General features: G+C 51.8%; 8 protein-coding genes across 8 annotated transcripts; 5 read left to right on the top strand and 3 right to left on the bottom strand.

Annotated features, from left to right (window-relative positions):
* Positions 1–858: 858 nt before the first annotated feature.
* EDD37DRAFT_655289 (Alpha/Beta hydrolase protein) lies at positions 859–1,976 on the top strand (the record flags this gene model as incomplete). The annotated part of the gene is made up of 2 exons (XM_062818749.1): positions 859–924; positions 981–1,976. 2 exons carry the CDS (start codon positions 859–861, stop codon positions 1,974–1,976), a joined length of 1,062 nt encoding a protein of 353 aa, XP_062674929.1.
* A 68-nt stretch (positions 1,977–2,044) lies between these two features.
* Positions 2,045–3,388, bottom strand: EDD37DRAFT_33821 (small-subunit processome). Its single transcript, XM_062811655.1, has one exon. The coding sequence runs from the start codon at positions 2,976–2,978 to the stop codon at positions 2,112–2,114; it is 867 nt and encodes a 288-aa protein (XP_062674928.1). The 5' UTR covers positions 2,979–3,388; the 3' UTR covers positions 2,045–2,111.
* Positions 3,327–3,844, top strand: EDD37DRAFT_644811 (uncharacterized protein; the record flags this gene model as incomplete). Its single annotated transcript, XM_062817552.1, has 2 exons — positions 3,327–3,444; positions 3,525–3,844. The coding sequence occupies 2 exons, from the start codon at positions 3,327–3,329 to the stop codon at positions 3,842–3,844; spliced, it is 438 nt and encodes a 145-aa protein (XP_062674927.1).
* EDD37DRAFT_34286 (uncharacterized protein) lies at positions 3,740–4,902 on the top strand. Its single transcript, XM_062811701.1, has 2 exons — positions 3,740–4,385; positions 4,438–4,902. Exons 1-2 carry the CDS (start codon positions 3,879–3,881, stop codon positions 4,540–4,542), a joined length of 612 nt encoding a protein of 203 aa, XP_062674926.1. The 5' UTR covers positions 3,740–3,878; the 3' UTR covers positions 4,543–4,902.
* On the bottom strand, positions 4,898–6,244 carry EDD37DRAFT_603945 (putative acetylornithine aminotransferase; the record flags this gene model as incomplete). The annotated part of the gene is made up of 1 exon (XM_062814697.1): positions 4,898–6,244. The coding sequence occupies one exon, from the start codon at positions 6,242–6,244 to the stop codon at positions 4,898–4,900; it is 1,347 nt and encodes a 448-aa protein (XP_062674925.1).
* Positions 6,245–6,960: 716 nt separating this feature from the next.
* Positions 6,961–8,652, top strand: EDD37DRAFT_644808 (aminotransferase, classes I and II; the record flags this gene model as incomplete). Its single annotated transcript, XM_062817551.1, has 4 exons — positions 6,961–7,148; positions 7,206–7,267; positions 7,323–7,609; positions 7,663–8,652. 4 exons carry the CDS (start codon positions 6,961–6,963, stop codon positions 8,650–8,652), a joined length of 1,527 nt encoding a protein of 508 aa, XP_062674924.1.
* A 406-nt stretch (positions 8,653–9,058) lies between these two features.
* Positions 9,059–10,064, bottom strand: EDD37DRAFT_615888 (uncharacterized protein). The gene is made up of 2 exons (XM_062815634.1): positions 9,155–10,064; positions 9,059–9,080 (listed from the first exon to the last, which is right to left on the bottom strand). The coding sequence occupies exon 1, from the start codon at positions 9,785–9,787 to the stop codon at positions 9,182–9,184; it is 606 nt and encodes a 201-aa protein (XP_062674923.1). The 5' UTR covers positions 9,788–10,064; the 3' UTR covers positions 9,059–9,080; positions 9,155–9,181.
* Positions 10,065–11,226: 1,162 nt separating this feature from the next.
* On the top strand, positions 11,227–14,248 carry EDD37DRAFT_644806 (GTP-binding protein TrmE N-terminus-domain-containing protein; the record flags this gene model as incomplete). The annotated part of the gene is made up of 2 exons (XM_062817550.1): positions 11,227–11,948; positions 12,511–14,248. 2 exons carry the CDS (start codon positions 11,227–11,229, stop codon positions 14,246–14,248), a joined length of 2,460 nt encoding a protein of 819 aa, XP_062674922.1.
* Positions 14,249–17,933: the final 3,685 nt, after the last annotated feature.

Here is a 17,933-nt window from a genome sequence, read left to right as displayed (position 1 = left end):
GCGCCTCGTGTGAATACTATAGTATTCTGGTGGTCTTCCATGCAGGCATCAAACACTGGTCTGGCGACCTCATCAAGCTAAGCAGTCCAATGGACAATATTTGTCAACCCCGGCTACTTCGGCCACGCGGTCAGGTCTGAGGACAGACAACTTTCCAGGGCACCAGTTTGGGCGGACTTGATGATTACTGTGAATCGCAAACGGTGCGAGATCAAGATCACAGCGTCAGAAAGTACACTATGCGCCGGAGGACTTGACTGCTGACAATGTCGTTTGAAGAAGGTCCTGTCAGTCCGTGCTTGACACAGCAAAACATAGCTTGTCTCGATTCGGCAGGTGTCCTCGCACAAGTATCGACAGCGTGGTACTGGTCATTACCGAGGATCGACTGGTTCGGTCAGCACTCGCTTCCGGAGCCTTGTGAACGATGTGAGTGTGCACGTAGTCGCACAGCGGACACGCTTGGGTCTGCCCCCAGAAGATGGGGATGACACGTTGTCCCGGAACAGCACAACTCTCGAATCTCCCCGCGAAATCTACTGTCTTCGGGTGCGGAACGCATTTTATGAAGTTGCCGAGGCCCAAATAGGTATTCCATACTTGTCCATGATAGCGACATTGAGGGGTTCAGAAGAAGTGGCCCACCTCGAGCCAGACTCTTACCCGGCTAACGGACCAACTTCTTCCCTTGCCAGTCCACCGGAGACATGAGAAACTTATAAAGAAGAAACGGTAAGTTCAGAAAGCTCAGATCTCCCCCAAAGCTGGTAGTACAAGAAGCTCTCATATTCTTCCCCACCTCACAAAATCTATATTAATTTAGTACCTATTCGATTCAGGAGTCTATAGATCTCCATCATGCCTGATTATACCGACGAGAAGTCCATCCTGGCACTGGGAGAAATAGACCCTGAATTGAAGGCAGTACGTATCTCAATCACTCCTCTTCCAGAGCGGCCTGCTGACATCTTCTGCTACAGTTTCTCGAAAAGGCCAACCTGCCCACTCCTGATTATGACGACCTCGCTGCGTTCAAAGCTATGGCAGCAGACCGCAATGCCGAAGCGCTCAAAGTCCTGGGCGATTCTCCGCCAGAGATCAAGTCGACAGAACTACAGTACCCAACTCGTGATGGCTCAAAACTCCGCGCAAAGCTCTACCAACCTACAAGCCCACCAAAAGCTGGCAGCCCTCTGATCGTCATGTACCACGGCGGCGGGTTCTGTATCGGAGCTCCTGAAGGCGAAGAGCAAACATGTCGAAACTTCGTTCAGGCCTTCGGCGCCGTCTGCGTCTCGGCCTCGTACCGCCTGGCACCCGAGTACAAATTCCCGTACGCTGTCAAAGATTCCTGGGATGCCCTGAAATGGGCAGCTGAGAACGCAAAGTCCTGGGGTGCTGACCCTTCAGTCGGATTCGTCGTCGGCGGTACCTCGGCCGGCGGCAACATCAGTGCTGTACTGGCTCACGTTGCCAGGGATGAAGGCCTCTCCCCACCCCTGACAGGGCAGTACCTGATCATTCCAGCGCTTGTACCGGAGAACAAAGTACCCAAGAAGTACAAGAAGTACTCTCTCTCATATGAGCAGAACAAGAATGCCCCAGTTCTCCCGATCGCAGCAATCGACATGTTCATGAAGGGTTATGAGCCTGACGATGACGATGCAATCTGGTATGCTCCTTTCAACCATCCCAAGGGCCACAAGGATTTGCCTACAGCCTTGTTCCAGGTCGACGGAATGGATCCGTTGAGAGACGAGGCGCTCATTTATGAACGTGTCCTCCGAGAAGAGTACAGCCTCAAGACGAAGCTGTATGTCTATCCTGGCTTGCCGCACGGTCATTGGGGCTTCTTCCCTTTCCTCAAGGCCAGTGCGACATTCCGCAAGGAGCAGGTCGAGGGTATGGGCTGGCTTCTCGGCAGAGAGCCCGATTTCAGCAAAGTCGTTGTCAGCGCCGTTGTTGCAAATGTATAAGGCTGAGACTTTTTCGCATAACGTCGTCGATGGATGCAAGGCCTAGATCTCTACATACTGTAGAAATCAAGCTCATCAATAGATAATTGTCGTCAAGTCGTGTCTCATCATCTCAGCGTCAATAGGAGGATATCGCTATTTCTTGCGCTCTCGAATCTTGAACTTGACACCATTCCTGTTTACGCCCCCAACCGTCCTGGCCATTTTTGCCCGCTGCAAATCAAGCTGTTCCGCCGCGGCCAGTATTTCGCGTTGCCGGGTTTTCAGCGCTTCCAGTTTGGCAACTCGCATCTCTTGTAGGCGTTTCCTCTTCTTGCGTTCCGCACGCAGACGAGCTGCTGCGTCTTGCTTTGTAGCCATCGCTTTCTTGGATGTTGGTCTTGACTTCATAACGTCTGGCTCGTTTTCCTGGTCTTCGATATCGAGGCCCATCACCGCATCCACCTGGTGTACTTCTGCAATGGTGTGCGTTGCAGTATATCGTGTACCGTTTTCGATCATGTTGCTACTCAATGTGCGCTTCTTGCCTCTCACTAGCACATCCTCGCCGTCTTCATCTGCGAATGTCTTGTGTATTGGACGTATTGGGGCGGACCGTGTATTGAGCGTGACAGAATCCAAACCCACCTCTTCCTTCAATTTGTCGATCTCTTTCCTTCCCTTTGCCGCCACAGTCCTGAGATATCCAGCGTCTTGAGTCTTTAATAATTTGACCGCATCGTGGCTCAGACGAGCACTCTCTGCGCCGTCTGCAGTTCTGGATGCCTTGTGTTTTCCCAAGCCGGCTTTGCCCTGGCTGAGCATACCAAACGCAAATTCATCGGGGTTCCTTTCCTGGGCCTTTTGCGACAATTGTCCAAGTTTCTTCTTCTTCAGATTGTAATCCTGCGCTCGTAGTGAGTAGTCCTTGTGTTTTTCTAATATGCCCCATTTCTCTCGTGACTTGGGCTGCGCTCGCTCCTTGTGTGGCCGTCGGGTGACGGCATTACGCATGGACGACATCTTGATAAGTCGCAGCCAGCAGGGGAATACTGGTAAAATTGTAAATAGACCACGAATTCAGAAAGCCGCTTGGAAGGACTGAAAACAAAAAATACTTGTTTATGGCAGCGGCGTCAGGGAAAGTTTTGGAGTGACTGCAGGGTTTCTCCACACCACGGATGAACTGCATGCAGACAGCTTTCGTTACCATCGATCACCGAGTCGATCACAACTCCGCTAGATCTCTCGACCAAATTATGCTCACTTCTCGTACAACGAGCAACTAGCCGTCACATCATCGTTCTCGATATCTCAGAGACGATGGAAATGGCGTCTAAGATTGCCCCGGAACCACCACGATCGGCCACAATGAGCACACCACAGAACAATCTCCGTAATCCACTACCACTAGCCCCAGCTCAAGAAGCTGAGGTGCGAAGAATGTACTACGCACGTGTCCGGACGAAATGTGCAGATGATATCAAGCGTAAGTCGAAAGATACCTCTCTCTGTTTGACTCCCATTCGTGTCTTAGCCGGCTATGCTAATAGTATGTCTTGTGTTTAGAATTCGCCGACTGTGCACGAGGTCGAACACTCAGCGTAGTATGGAATTGTCGAGCCGAGTATCGGGCCATGAATAGCTGTATGATGCTGAACGCCACGAAAGAGGAGGAGGATGCTGCTCGCGAAGACTGGTTTGCAGGCGTGCTTGAGCGGCGGCGTAAGAAGGAGGAAGAACATGTTGCCGTGGAGAAGAGGAGAGTGGAAGTCATTGAGATGACGAGGAAGCAGGAAGAGAAAGAACGTGTCGAAGCGGAGAAGAAGCTAGCTGGGCAGCAAAAGGAGAAGGAGGTGAAGAAGTCGGGCGGATCTTGGTGGCGGTGACGATGTCGAAATTCAATTCTTATGAACCACAGCCATGAACGTCAAGCAACAGGCTGTGTCCACTCATTGGGACACATGGCCATTGCCTTTGGGGTTCCCTCCAGAAGTATCATCCGACCATCTCAGTTTGGCCGGTGGGAGGACGCTGGCATCACTGTCAGCGACGTACCCGGATATGCTACGGGCGACCATCTCACCTATCGACCGCCTATCCAGGGCGTCAGACACCCTCACAACTCCTCCAATGCCACTCCCACGCCATGTCGTTCTCCTCCTCCCTAGCCGCCTCCGCGGCGTCTTCTGCAGCCATCATGGCCAACTGCTCGTTGACCCACAGACGAACCTCTCGTGCAACAATCTGATGCTCCAGCTCTTCTTCTCGAAGTTGTCTTTTCTCTTGAAATCGGCGGTAAAGGGCGAGTATAGCGACAAACCAGACGAGGCAGTTGCCGAAGGCGATGAGGAGCTCGAAACTGGAGAGCGGCTTGTTCATGGTGTTTCAATTCAGGGTGGAAGTAGTGGTTTGGAGTCGTGTCTGGATGTATGCTGCTAGCCGAAATGGTGAGGACGCTGAGGAGATTGACGGAGAGCAGGACGCATCCACACAGCAAGCTTGTTTACAAACAGATCATGCTACTCCTACGGATCGCAAGGACCATGCGGAAAGACGTCTTTATGCTAGTACTGTGGTGCGTTGATTCACAGCGGCAAACACAAACACGCGGGTGCATATTGCAAACACCATGACAGCAAGCGACGACCACGCAAGCTGCAAGAGAAGCGTCAAACGGTGTGAAGAAAGGACAAACGGAAGCATCGAGTAAGAATCAGCACTTTCAGCTCAAGTCTATCTGTACACCGAGACAACGTATTGCCTTGTCTCAGTATAGTCACTGCTTGCACAAAGCGTTGCTACAATATTGGCAGGCTCAACTCAGTCATTCACGATCGATATGGGATGACGGCTTATGCAAACAGTCATGGCGAATAAGCGCTATTGTGTACAACATATTCTTTGAAGGCACCTCAGTCTATACAATCTATAAACCATCATCATCTCAGAAATGATGCAAACTCGTCACAAAAAGCCTCTGTGGCCTGAACAAACTGAGCCACGTGTTCCTCGGTCAGCATTATATTCAATGCAGTAAATCCTCGCTGAGCCATGTATATTCCACTTTCCAACATGTGATGGAAGTACAACCCTTGCAACACGTCTTTATCCGGGCCAGCGAAGTGGATGGCATTCAGACTGCCGACTCCCTTCATGAACATTTTGGGAAGCTCCGGCAGCTTCGTCTCATCTATCACCGGGGTGATAGGCAAGGTGCCTTCGATACCTCTCTTGGATAGGACTGCCTCAACCTGTTGCCGCAGCGAGTCACCCAAGGCGTTCAACGCTTGCAGTCTGTCCGGAGTCAGCAAGGTACAGCCGGCCACTCCAGCGCTCATAGTGAAGACATTGTTGTTGAAAGTCCCAGGGTGCTCTAGAGATCCGGTCCTCGGGTCGTACAACTGCATGATTTCCCGTTTACCACCGAACGCGCCGAAACTCATTCCGCCTCCTATCCATTTGCCTAGGGTCATGAGGTCGGGCGTCACACTCATTTTGTGGCCTAGACCGTGGTAATCGAGACGGCTAGTCATGACTTCGTCAAAGATGAGCAGAGCTTTGCTTTCATCGGCCAGACTGCGGAGAGTGGCGAGGAACTCGGCTGTGCCTGCAAAACATCCTCCACTGCCCATCATGGGTTCCACGAGAATGGCGGCAAGACTGTCCTTCGGCAGGGAGTGGAGCAGAGCTTGAGTGCCCTGGACATCGTTGTATGTGCCCAGCACAAAATCATGTGGGAGGTTGATGGTCGGTTTGCCGGATTGGACTCTGCCCGAGATGGTTGAACCATGATACCCCTTGTTGAAGACCAGGACCTTCTTCTTGCCAGTCACCGCGAGCGCCGTGGCGATTGCCATCATATTCGCCTCGGTGCCAGAATTGACGAACCGGACAAGGTCAATGGCAGGGAATCGTTCACATACTAGCCGTGCAAGCTGGGGTTCTAGTTTGTTGTGACCGCCATAGTTCCAGCCGCCCTCGATGGCTCTTTGCAGAGCAGCCTTGATCTCCGGGTGATTGTGGCCGTAGATGGCTGCTGTGTATTCGCCTAGGAAGTCGACGTATCTGGTACCGTCGATTGTCGTCAGATTGCAAGCATCGCCTGAGTCAATGGTCAATGGAAACGGGTTGGCAAACAGAACGGTCCTTGTATTGCCGCCTGGCATATAATTGCAAGCTTCTTCATAGTTCTTGCGTGATGCCGAGTGTCGCTGGGTGTAAAGTTCATGCGCCTGCGATAGAGCGGCTTGAAGGCTGCTTTGATCTGGTTCGGCTATTGAACCCATGATGACCGTTCTGATACAACTTAGATGTCTCAATATTTATATCTGATCAAGGCACTTTAGGCATTCTATGGGGTAATGAGACACATGTACAGAGAAAAAATCGGATGGCATGAAACTCGGCGCGAACATGGATCGATCACTCATGATATATCCTGTGCAGTACAAGTTCTCGGGGCGAACGACGCCCTATGGGTAACGGGTATCTGCGCCCTTTGATGGCTTATCACTGTACCTCAGGTACCTTTCATGTCGATATTGCTTTGGAGATGGCAGTCCATAGCGAATGACTAACCTCGACATGATTTAGCGTCTATATCTCCAGGGACCATGGGCTTTCCAACATGTGGCTTTCTAGGTAGAATGGCATTTGCGGAGCATCTGGCAGTCCGAAAGGTTGTCCCGGTATTGAGAAGCAGGGCACAATGAAGCAGGTTTCCTCCAGAGCTCAACAGGGTCAATGTCCGTGACTGAAAGAAATTACTGTACACATGTGGAAGCACTGGAATGCAGTGACTGTAAGGTGAAACGATCAAGCCGTTGGACGAATGTCACCTTCACCGCTATTGAAGTTCCAGCTTCAACTCACAGTACTTCATAGACCCCCCATTGCCCCTCTTCAGGCCCTTCATCGGTATCACCTCCACACCAACGTCCCCTGGGTTTCCCGCAGAGCCAAGCAAATCTTGACTAAACGAGTTCCCACTGAGAACCACACCATGAGTTCATCGGGCGCCCGTCGCGTCTCGACGTTGAGATCAGCGTTGAATGTCAGCTCAGATGGCCGCCGATTCTCCATCCACCCAGAAGATGAGCGCTCGTCCGACACTCACCAGGACTTGAGAAATCACCCTTCTCACAGACACACTGGTCTAGACGAGAGCAGAGCCAGCACTGGTGTCATCTGGTGAGTAAACACCTTGTGGTCCGCTTTGCTTATTTTAGTGGTTGACGTGTTCTCCAGGACGACAGAGCAAGCTGCTAAACATGGCTTCCAGGATGAACCCGAGAAATGGGCCAACTTAGGTCAAGGCATGTTGCTGTTCTTTTGGAAGCCCTCAGACCGCTAATCCCAGGACAGGCGCACCAGAAGTCGGCGATGACATTGAAGGCTGCTTCCCCCGTCCCACCTCCATCGACATCTCTATGAATGGCAGAGAGTACGGTCCAACCGCAGGCATCAAGTCCCTCCGAGCAGCGGTCGCCAACCTCTACAACGACAACTACCGCAAGGGCAAAGATTCGCAATACACATGGGAGAACGTGTGCATCGTTCCAGGCGGAAGAGCTGGACTCATTCGCATTGCTGCGGTCTTGGGCAATGCCTATCTTGGTTTCTTCATTCCTGACTACACCGCGTACAATGAGGTCAGTCCCATACATTAGTTGCATGTTTTGGCTCTCCTCTAACCGTCCTACAGATGTTGAGCTTGTTCCGCAACTTCGTGGCTATCCCTTCTCCATTGAACGCCGCCGATGGCTACCACATCCACGTAGACAAGATCGCCGAAGAGTTGGCCCGTGGAACGTCCGTCATTCTGACTTCAAATCCTCGCAATCCCACGGGCCACGCCTTGCATCCCGATGAGCTCAAGCTGATCCAGGACATCTGTCGGGATCGAGCGACTCTCATCTTCGACGAATTCTACGCCGGGTACAACTACAGCACCAACTGTGATGGCACCACGATTTCTTCTGCTTCGAATGTCCAGGACGTCGATCTCGACGATGTGATCATTGTCGATGGCTTGACCAAACGATTCAGACTACCAGGCTGGCGTGTTGCGTGGATCGTTGGGCCGAAAGACTTCATCAAAGCGTTGAGCTCTTCCGGCAGCTACCTCGACGGTGGCACCAATGTGCCCTTCCAAGAGGCTGCTGTCAAGATGCTCGAACCTCACAAAGTCAAGAACGAGATGCAGGCTCTTCAACGACACTTCAAGGAGAAGCGCGACTATTGTTTAGGCCGACTGAAAGAGATAGGTTTCCACATGGGAGACCAGTCCATTCCGGATAGCACGTTCTACATCTGGCTCGATCTCACCGCTTTGGACCCCCCGGTGCCGAAGGATAGTCCCATTGACATTTCCAACGGTCTCTCTTTCTTTCATGCCCTTTTGGAAGAGAAGGTGATCGTCGTGCCGGGTATCTTCTTTGACCTCAACCCATCCAAGAGAAGAGAACTCTTTGACAGCCCGTGTCACCATTATGTGCGGATCAGCTACGGGCCCAAGATGGAGATGCTGAAGATGGGTTTGGACGGGATCGAGAGACTGGTCAAGCGTGCCAGAGGCGAGAGTGGAGATTACGACAGCGCAATCCATGACGAGCCCGAAGAAAAGAGTCCCTCAAGCCCCGTGTTTCGCAACCCCAAATACCGCAGTACTGAGGGACATGGCGAACAGCATTGACGAATAATATGAATCTTCAAACAGGACACGAGAAAAGGCTGATCCAAACGAGGCATGGAGACTGAGCTGATTAAACAAGACACAAGTCGGGCTGATCCAAATGGCACACAAGGATAGGCACGATGTGCTTTATTTTCTGAGGGTAATACATGATAAAGTTACAAGCGGGTGCTCATCCAATGCTCTGTTGACGCCTTCAAAGTTCATTCATACACATGTGGCTGTGCCGACAACCACTTAGCTAGGGCTCAACATGAGAGACCACAACACATGCTAGCTAGCCTTTCATTACTACTAACATGATTTCCATTAGGTTTGATTCCTTTTCTTCCCTGTCTTCGTCCTCGTCCGTCATAAGCCCACGTCCGGCAACTTGGGTTTCGGTAGTTTGACTTTCGGTAACTTGACTTTGGGTAACTTGATTTTCGGTAAGGAGAGATCAAGCCCTGCCGATCAGTTTCTTTGGTCAGCGTTTAACCATTGGTCCTGACAAAGGAATTAGGGACAGGCCACAAGGGGTCTGGGGTACTTACAATAGCGCGAGCGTCAGGTCGCCGTGTATGCTGGCCTTGAGTTCGATTTCAATGTCCAGGTTCAATTCGATGCGCAGCTTCAAGCCATCTTGGTCCATGGGGTCTTTTTCCTGGCCGCCGCCTTGGGCGCCCATGCCTTGGGCGTTCTCGAGGGGTTGACTTGGAGGCGGGCCGCGCCAGGGGATCTCGCCTCGCAGCATGCGAGCATATGTTACGGGACCATCCATGGACTGGGAAGGAGGCTTTATTCTCTCGAAGGGTTGTGTTTCGGTGAGGTCGCGTGGATCGGGGTTTGTGAGTTGTTGCTGTTGTTGCTGTTGAGGTGGTTGTTGCTGCTTGTGAAGTTGCTGTTGAGGTTCGTCATCCTCATCGATGGCGGCCATGGACTGGGCTGAGGCATTGCCGGCTTGGGCTTTGCCTTCTCCTTTCCTTGATCGCTGGTTCTGTCTTCTCCTTCGTCGGGATTGAGATCTGGACCGTGACTCGTAGCCTTGGTCGTCGGCTGATGTGTCGGAATTGCTGCGGTCTGGTGCGGCAGGCCTGCTTTGTTTCTTGTTTCCCGGTGTCTTCTCCGGGGTGGGTGTTTGCTGTGGTTCAGACATGATGGCCACAGATGTTTGATGCGAGGGACGACGGGTGGAGGGGATAGATTGTTCAAGATGTGTAGCAGTATGTACGAGCTTCGAAGAGCTCTAAGGATATGAGAGCGGATGGGGGAGAATTGGTATCAGTATGAAGCAAGACCCTTTCGACTTCCAAAGGGAGACATGGGCTGGAAAAGCAAGCAGCGGAGGAGAGGCTTGCCAACAACGACATCATCGGTACAAGGACAAGGGTCCCACGTCAGTGCCCGAAGTATCCTGCTTGGGAGTCCACAAGTCCACAAGTCTCACAGTGCACCTACCATACCACCTTTCTTCTGCTTGAAGCGGCGAGATTCGCATTGCGGATCGATCGCCACGATCGGTGTCGTCGGACCAAGAAGTTTGGCAACGTGGCCGGGGTCAAGGAACAGTCGGAAGTTGGAAGCAACCTGGTCGTGGGAAGCGGATTGACATCTTGTCTGCGATCGCTGATTTGATGAGCGGGCAAAGTGCTTGCTGGCCCCAGAGTTCTGCCCGCCTAGAGAAGCCCTGAGTGGCCTGCAAACTTGGTCAAGATGGAGACTGTCAGCGGCTGTGGCTGACTGTCACTTCTGAGAGCATGACGCTGATGACGCCAGCTCCACGTGTGTGCATACCATGCGAAAATGTGTATCGAAGTTGAGAAAGTATCTCCTCACTTGCCTCTGGTTCTCGCTGGGAGGTATACATCATGATTATGATCATGACTGCATACAGACGAGTCGCAAAGGACGTCTTTGTAGCACGAAAAGTTCGAACAAGCATTTCTGTAGCTAGCCGGGCGACCACAGAATGGTATGCATCCAGCCGAACTCGCCTCGCAAATTGTCGCAATCGGGGAGATTACCATGAGACGTGCCTGAAACCCACCGTCTCTTGACTATCCCATAGTACTACTACGAGTATAGTATAGCACGGTAGCATACCTTGTTCTACGCCACAGGCAAGCGGACATGTTGATCCCCTCTCATCGACGATGGACCCTCGTCTGCCTCCGTCTAGCCACGCCTAAGTTAACATATTTCCGGACATCATCCCTGTCGCACTGACCAGCAGCCACGATAGCCGGCTCCTTCGGGCTTCACCTAGCCACAATTGGTCTGAATGCCTTGTACAAACTTGCTTTTGGAAATTCCTTCTCCGCAACTCGCCTCGATCTGTGGCGCCAACAGCATTGACCTCCTTCAAAAGCAGCAACATTCGACGTCATGATACTTGCGTGTACAGGCCAACATCCATGTAAATCTCGTCGGACATTTCTATACCCTGACGTCGATGTGGATTGATCGTCTTCCTGCTGCGTGCCGACTTGCCTTCCTTTCTTTGGACAACAGTTCCAAGGTTCCCTTACGTCGACTCTTCTGCCGTGTATACTCCTCTCTTCATCTCCCTCTGCACCATCGTCTTCAACTCCCACCATGTCTGAACAAGAGACCAAGTCCACTGAAGAGTCAAACATCGGCGGAAATCTTGACGCTGCCGGATCTGCCTCAGGTGCTGGAAGTGTAGGAGCCTCTGCCAATACCAAAAAGACCGAAGAGAAAAAGAAGCCCAAAAAGCTCGGCCAGAAATCAGCAAACGGAACACCACAAAAAGAAGTAGCCGACGGTGACGCAGACGCCGGCGCCGAAGAAGCACCTTCAACACCTCAACCCAAGATGGAACAACAGTCTCGGTCTAAGTCCCGGCAAGCCAGCCGCGCTCGCGGTCGTCAACAAAGTCAACCACCCAGCGACACCGACAGTGCCTATCGAAGCGACGTATCCCAGAAAAGAAAGCGGAACCGCAACCGAGGCAAGAGCCAACAGCAAGCACAGACGCAAGAAGAAGATGGTGGCGGCGGCCTCCTCGGTGGAGGTGGCGGTCCTCTAGACTCTGTCGACGAGGTCGGAGAGACAGTCAACGGTGTCACCGAAGGTGCCGGAGACCTTGTGAACGATACGGCTGGTAAGGCGCTCAACAAGCCCACAGAGGCCCTCGGCGGTTTGCTCGGGAACAAGAAGAAGGGCGGTCAGGAGGGTGAAGACGGCGAAGAAGACGCCGGCGAGAACGAGCAGCTGAGATTAAGGCTCGACATCAACCTTGACATTGAAGTCCAACTCAAGGCCAAGATCCATGGTGACTTGACTATTGGTCTCCTGTATGTATACCGGCTTCCTTTCGCAGCAGCAAGCGCTAACCCTTCACAGGAACTAGTGGTGGACGACGCACTCTGTCGACTTGTACCTACTATTCATGTTCTCACCTACCGTGGACAACTCATGACTGCGGCGAATTGGTCTTGTTTTGAAAATTGTGTGCCGGTGTCGTTGTCATGGACTTCGCGCTGTTGCCGGCAAGGATCGGTCGTCAGTGTATGTAATAAAATGAATAATGATCAAAACAATCTCTGTCTGTTAGCTTGTCTATTGTCGATGTGAGGGCTCTAGTAAAGTAAACAGGTAGTCATGATGGTTACAAAGGCAGAACCACAATATGCAAGCACATTAACATGTCACTGGACCTGCACGTGATTGTTTCGGCTGCGCCGCAGACTTCAACAATCTCGTTCTTGCGACATTTGCTAAACCTCGTTTCACTCGCATACTGTACACTTTTGGACACATCGTTCGGATGCTATGTCGCACTGGTTGGCGAGGCTTCATCGGTAATCGACCGATCAGATTATGTCCGGCTAGAGCCTTGTTTGCTCGGGTAAACAGGCCTTCCCTTTGCACTCGAGTCCGTTCAGGATTTCGACGCCAATATGCATCCTCCACGTTAGCTCCCATCCTTGGAAGTTGGCCTGAGGAAACTCGCTCATCCGACACAATCTATGCCTTATCCACGGCACCAGGCCGAGCGGCCATAGCGGTTGTCCGCATCTCTGGCCCAGCATGCCTCGACATCTACCGCAACTTGTGCCCCAACCGGCCGCAGCCAAAGCCACGGACAGCCACATTACGCAAGCTCTACCACCCGTCCGTAGACTCTCCTGCGGACCAGCAATCCAGAGTCCTCGACAACGGCGCCTTGGTCCTGTACTTTCCTGCGCCCAACACAGTGACTGGCGAAGACGTGCTGGAACTGCATGTCCACGGTGGTCGTGCCATTGTGCGCTCCATCCTTGATGCCATCGCGGCGTGCGAGCGGAAGCTGAAAAAGAATGCACAATACATAATCCGCCATGCCGAGCCAGGCGAGTTCACCAAGCGCGCATTCTACAATGGCAGACTGGACCTCACGCAAGCCGAGGCGCTGGGGGAGACGCTGGCCGCCGAGACTGAGCAGCAGCGCCGACTGGCAGTGAGCGGCTCAGACGGCGGGCTCGCAAAGCGCTACGAGGACTGGCGCCTCATGCTTCTTCATGCTCGCGGCGAAATGGAAGCCCTGATCGATTTCTCCGAGGACCAACACTTTGACGAGTCGCCTGTTGAGTTCATGGCATCCGTGTCTACGCAAGCTCTTGGGCTGAAGAGACAGATCGAGATACATCTCCAGAACGCGTCGAAGGGTGAGTTGCTCCGCAATGGTATCAGCATTGCCTTGCTCGGTGCGCCTAATGCAGGCAAGAGTTCACTGCTCAATGGGATTGTGGGCCGCGAGGCGGCGATCGTCAGCGCTGAGGAAGGGACGACCAGAGATATTGTCGATGTGTCAATCGACTTGCAGGGCTGGCTGTGCCGGCTGGGCGATATGGCTGGTCTGCGTGCTGGGGAGGGTGAGGCATCTGTTGGCGCAGTCGAGCAAGAAGGTATTCGACGAGCACGAGAGCGCGCGTTACAGTCCGACGTCGTCGTCGCGCTACTGGCTATAGAGAAAACGCCAGACGATGCGTCCCTCGATGTCCCTATCAATGAGCAGGTTCGTGAGGCTGTCTACGAGTGCCACGCTGCGGGCAAGACGATTCTTATTGTCCTGAATAAGGTCGATCTTATTGCTCCTAGCGAAAGAGAAGAGGTCATGAAACGACTGTGGAGACAAACTGAGGAAGCTTTCCCCATGGTTCCGGCGAACCAGATCTGCACGGTGTCCTGCAGGAATGCAGACACAACCAGCAGCATCGGCCAGCCTAGTACTGATCCAGGCCGGATTCAGGCATTCCTCGGACGATTGACCGACGTTTTTGCCAAGATAACCACGGCGTCTACGTTTAATGGCGACGAAGACTGCGAAGCGATGAGTCCGGCGGAAGCACAATCGTACTGGGCGGCATCATTGTCTGTCACGCACCGTCAGAGCATGTATCTGGAGCGGTGTCTGGGTCATCTCGAGGACTTTCTCGATCAGGCCCAGTCACGATCTGTCGACCGGCACGAGACTCAAATTGAGCATGGTGATGTCGATATCATTACTGCGGCAGAACATCTACGCTTTGCGGCAGCTTGTCTGGCGAGAATCACGGGCAAGGGCGAAGGTGGCGATGTGGAGGATGTGCTTGGGGTGGTCTTTGAAAAGTGAGTGTTTTCTTTTATCATCTAATCACGTTCTATCCATTTTTTCCTGGGTTTGAGTACTGTTTGATACACCATTGCAAGGTCCAGCCTTGCATGCCCATTCTTCATCAACTCCTCGAAAGCAGTACATGAGCGCCTGAATGCACACCCGCCTCGAAAATTCATAAAACTGTTAAATCATATCCGCCGAAAACTCCTCAAAATGCTGTTTGTCTTGCGAGCTGATTCTATTTTTGGATTTCTGTCGTCGCTGTTTGCGCCTGAAATGAATGATGTATCTACCCCTGAGAAAGAAAACGCTGAAAATGCCGCTTGAATGCTTTGATCGAGAAAATGTTGCTGACTGGGAATCCAAATAGATTTTGCGTCGGAAAGTAAAGTCGAATCTGAACCTGGAAAAGTTACGCCGGGAATGCCGCTGAATTGGATCATTGTTGAAAGGAAAGAAGACGAGCTGATCGCTGAATGGGAATGCGATCTTAAAATCCGACGCCTCGAAAATGCCGCTAAATCTGATACATGGTGAAAGCAGAACGCCTTGAAATGCCGCTGAACTAATCGCTGAAAGTTCGTTCGAAAAGAGATGCCCGTCAAGAGCTGTCAGAGAAAATGAATGTGATGTGATCGAGACCAGGATCACCCTGATGCTGTCGATTGTCGTGTTTCCGGAAACCGACTTAGTTGTACCCGCCACGACCTTGGGCTGCTTGTTGTCGGTTGTATCCACCTCGACCTTGAACCATGGCAATGCGGTTATATCCTCCTCGGCCTTGTTTGTTGTATCCGCCACGACCTTTCTGAGGGGCAGAGCCTGCAGGGCTGTTGTATCCGCCTCGTCCCATGTTGAAAATAAACGACGGAATGAGATAAGTAAAGAAATTAATGATGGGCGGTTGTGCCGGAGGGCGGGCTTAGGCGGGAAATGCAGAGCGTATCGACAGACAGGCAAAGGAAATAAGGAAAAGAGATATGAAATGGTTGGGCTTGTTGCTTGCTGGCTGGGTTGTCGATGAAAGGAAATAGAAAGTAAGAAATTCGTGTATACCTGGTGTTCTAGTCTTTGATGTTGAAGTCGACAGATGCTGAAAGCGAAAAGTATGAAGAAGCTCCGAACAAATGGAATGTATTAGGAAAGATGATACTGGTAGAAGGAGTGAAGATTTGGTCTGATAGTAGGAAACATTCCAAGATGGGTGTGGGATAGATATCGTGATATATACCCATCTGGTGTTTCGATTTGGTGTCTGACAAGGCAGGCACTGCAAAGCAAGATAGATGGCGTCGCCTTGTGCCTTGTTAGGGCTCCACCACTGTGGGTCATACAACACACGTTCGGTGAGCACTGAGCAGTATGAAAAGTCAGGCCCGGATAGAGAAGGTGGTATTTCGCCGCCTAACGGGTAACTTGCAGTTGTCGATGAGGTAAATTTGGGGGCTGACACGAGCTATCGCGCTAGAGTGCGATGGAAAAGATATCGCTCTGAGGGTTTCCCGCATCATAGCCTGCCCCGAAGGAGGGTCAGGGGCCGTAGGGCTGACGGGAGAAAGGGACAGGACTTTTGTTGTGCGTCTGCCACTGGTCAGTTGGGGCCAGGAACAATGAAGATCTTGAGAAGGGAAGTGCCACGGGGCCAATTAGACGGAAAGATCGGATCGAAGAGGCGTTGCGTGGAACATTCTAGTGGACAGGGCGGTGATGCCCTGGGCGAGGAAGGAAACTAAATTAGAACGGATGGACATGGGTCGAGCATGTGCCGTGCATGATCGGAATCTAGGGCTGCATGAGGTTCGTTGATGTGCATGCATACCAGGCAGGTTGAGAGGTATCAGGAGATGAGATAGGTTGGATGTTGAGAGGTGTTGATTTTTAGTGCTGATAAAATCCTAAGGCTTGACCCGGTTTAGGCAAACACACAAAGTCCCTGTCGCAATAAACTTTGTTTAAGGTGTTAGCGTGAGGAATGAGCCAATGGGGGATTGGATGCGGCGGAGACTATCCTCTTTGGGCTTTTTATATGCAAGGCGCAGCATCGAGGGGAGAATGTGGTCACTGATCGACAGTCGTTCATGCAGCCAGGGGAGAAAGATACCCGTGCGACATTTGTTCCTGAGACAGTCTGGAGGCATGTGCAACATGGGTTGAATCATAGCTTTGGTCGGTTTCATGATCTGTGACAAAATACACTGCAAAGGTTTCTCATGATATACTGCTCTAGTGCCTGGCTGCCTATATTGGCCCTCGATATGTTTTGAACTGCAAGTGCGAAGTATAGTTCATGGCATTCCAAACAGGATCACTTTTCACCGGGTACAGAGTGAGTCGTCACGAAGAGTCGAAAATCTGGCTGATGGTTCCGCAGAGCCAGATTAGTAACGACACTCATGGTTCATCCGGACGACGACTGCCGCGATCCGTGATCAAGCGACGGTTCCTCCCGACGTATTACAGAATTCAGGTACATGTGCCTCGACTGTCGTTGGGACGTGCATCTGTATCTACCAAAGTACCCGGCGAGTTGATTTGTTGGTGAGGCCGAGTTCCGGAACTGGATTATCTCTCACGCCGGCTCATCTGTCACCTTTCAGCTTGCCCAATGCTAAAGCATCTTTGACAAGTTACTATACAATGCGAGGCAGATTCGGCCATCGACATGCACATCCGGATTCTATCTGGTATACAAAAGTTTGATGGCCTAAGGCATCTAAGGCATTCTCGCTTCATTTCGGGCCTAGGTCCAAAATATTCTCCGAGGCACGTGGGAAGCCCAATATAGAAACAAAGGCTGTCTAGACCGTCTACGGTTCAGCCTCACTTGAAGCCGCAACTGCTGACACGCGTTCGTGTCCTCTGAGAAGTGCAACTTCATCATCACAATGCAGAGTAAAGCGTGAGACCATCTTGTCGCGGGCACCATGCTTAAGTCACTCACGAGCTACTTCTTGAGAGACTGATGTAACTTTCCACGTTGTCCGATGTTTCCAATTAGGGCGCTGCTGTCATACCGGAGCTGCACCTCAAATTCGGCAGGTTGTTCCTAAGTATGTCCTTCTGTTTGTCGGGATCTTTGCGGACAGAATGCTCAGCATGTGAGCATGTCGCATACAGCTCTGAGTGGTGTAACAGTATTCAATGACCTCTTATCTTGGCATCTGACGTCTGGTGGCAGTCTTGGTTAGGTGTCGCAGTCACGATCAACAAGAAGTGCCGACTGGAAATACTCGGACGATGAGCAGCCGTTGAGATGATCGTTCGCGGTGACTAGTATCCTTATCTGGATCTCGTTGCACTAAGCGCCTTGGGCGACTTGCGAGCCAGGAGCTATTCAAAGAAGCCACCTCCTGCCCGCCAAAATCTGTCCACGACAGGGTTGAACTGGTAAGTGGCAGCAATTGAATACGAAACGATGTAGGAGTATGGATTCATGTCCGCAGAAGGGTCGGCGATAACTACATGGCAGTGTCTTCCTTCATCACCAGAGAAATGAGGCATTCGTGTCTCAAAGGGTTGCGCGGCGCCGTGTGTTGATATGCCAGGAATGTGGGCTGGCTCGTGCTGAAGCATCTGGCCCTCTACACAACGATGGGACAACCATCATTTCCTGATCTGCTCTTCTGCTGCATCCTGAAACAGACCATAGTCACTCATTGAGCATCACCGTCGTCTGCATTACTTCAGCGTGCTCATCAGC

This window comes from Exophiala viscosa (genome assembly GCF_022695815.1).
Source record: "Exophiala viscosa unplaced genomic scaffold EDD37scaffold_1, whole genome shotgun sequence".
Classification (NCBI taxonomy): domain Eukaryota; kingdom Fungi; phylum Ascomycota; class Eurotiomycetes; order Chaetothyriales; family Herpotrichiellaceae; genus Exophiala; species Exophiala viscosa.
The sequence above is the reverse complement of the archived record's forward strand: the minus strand, read 5'-3'. Positions and strand labels throughout refer to the sequence as shown.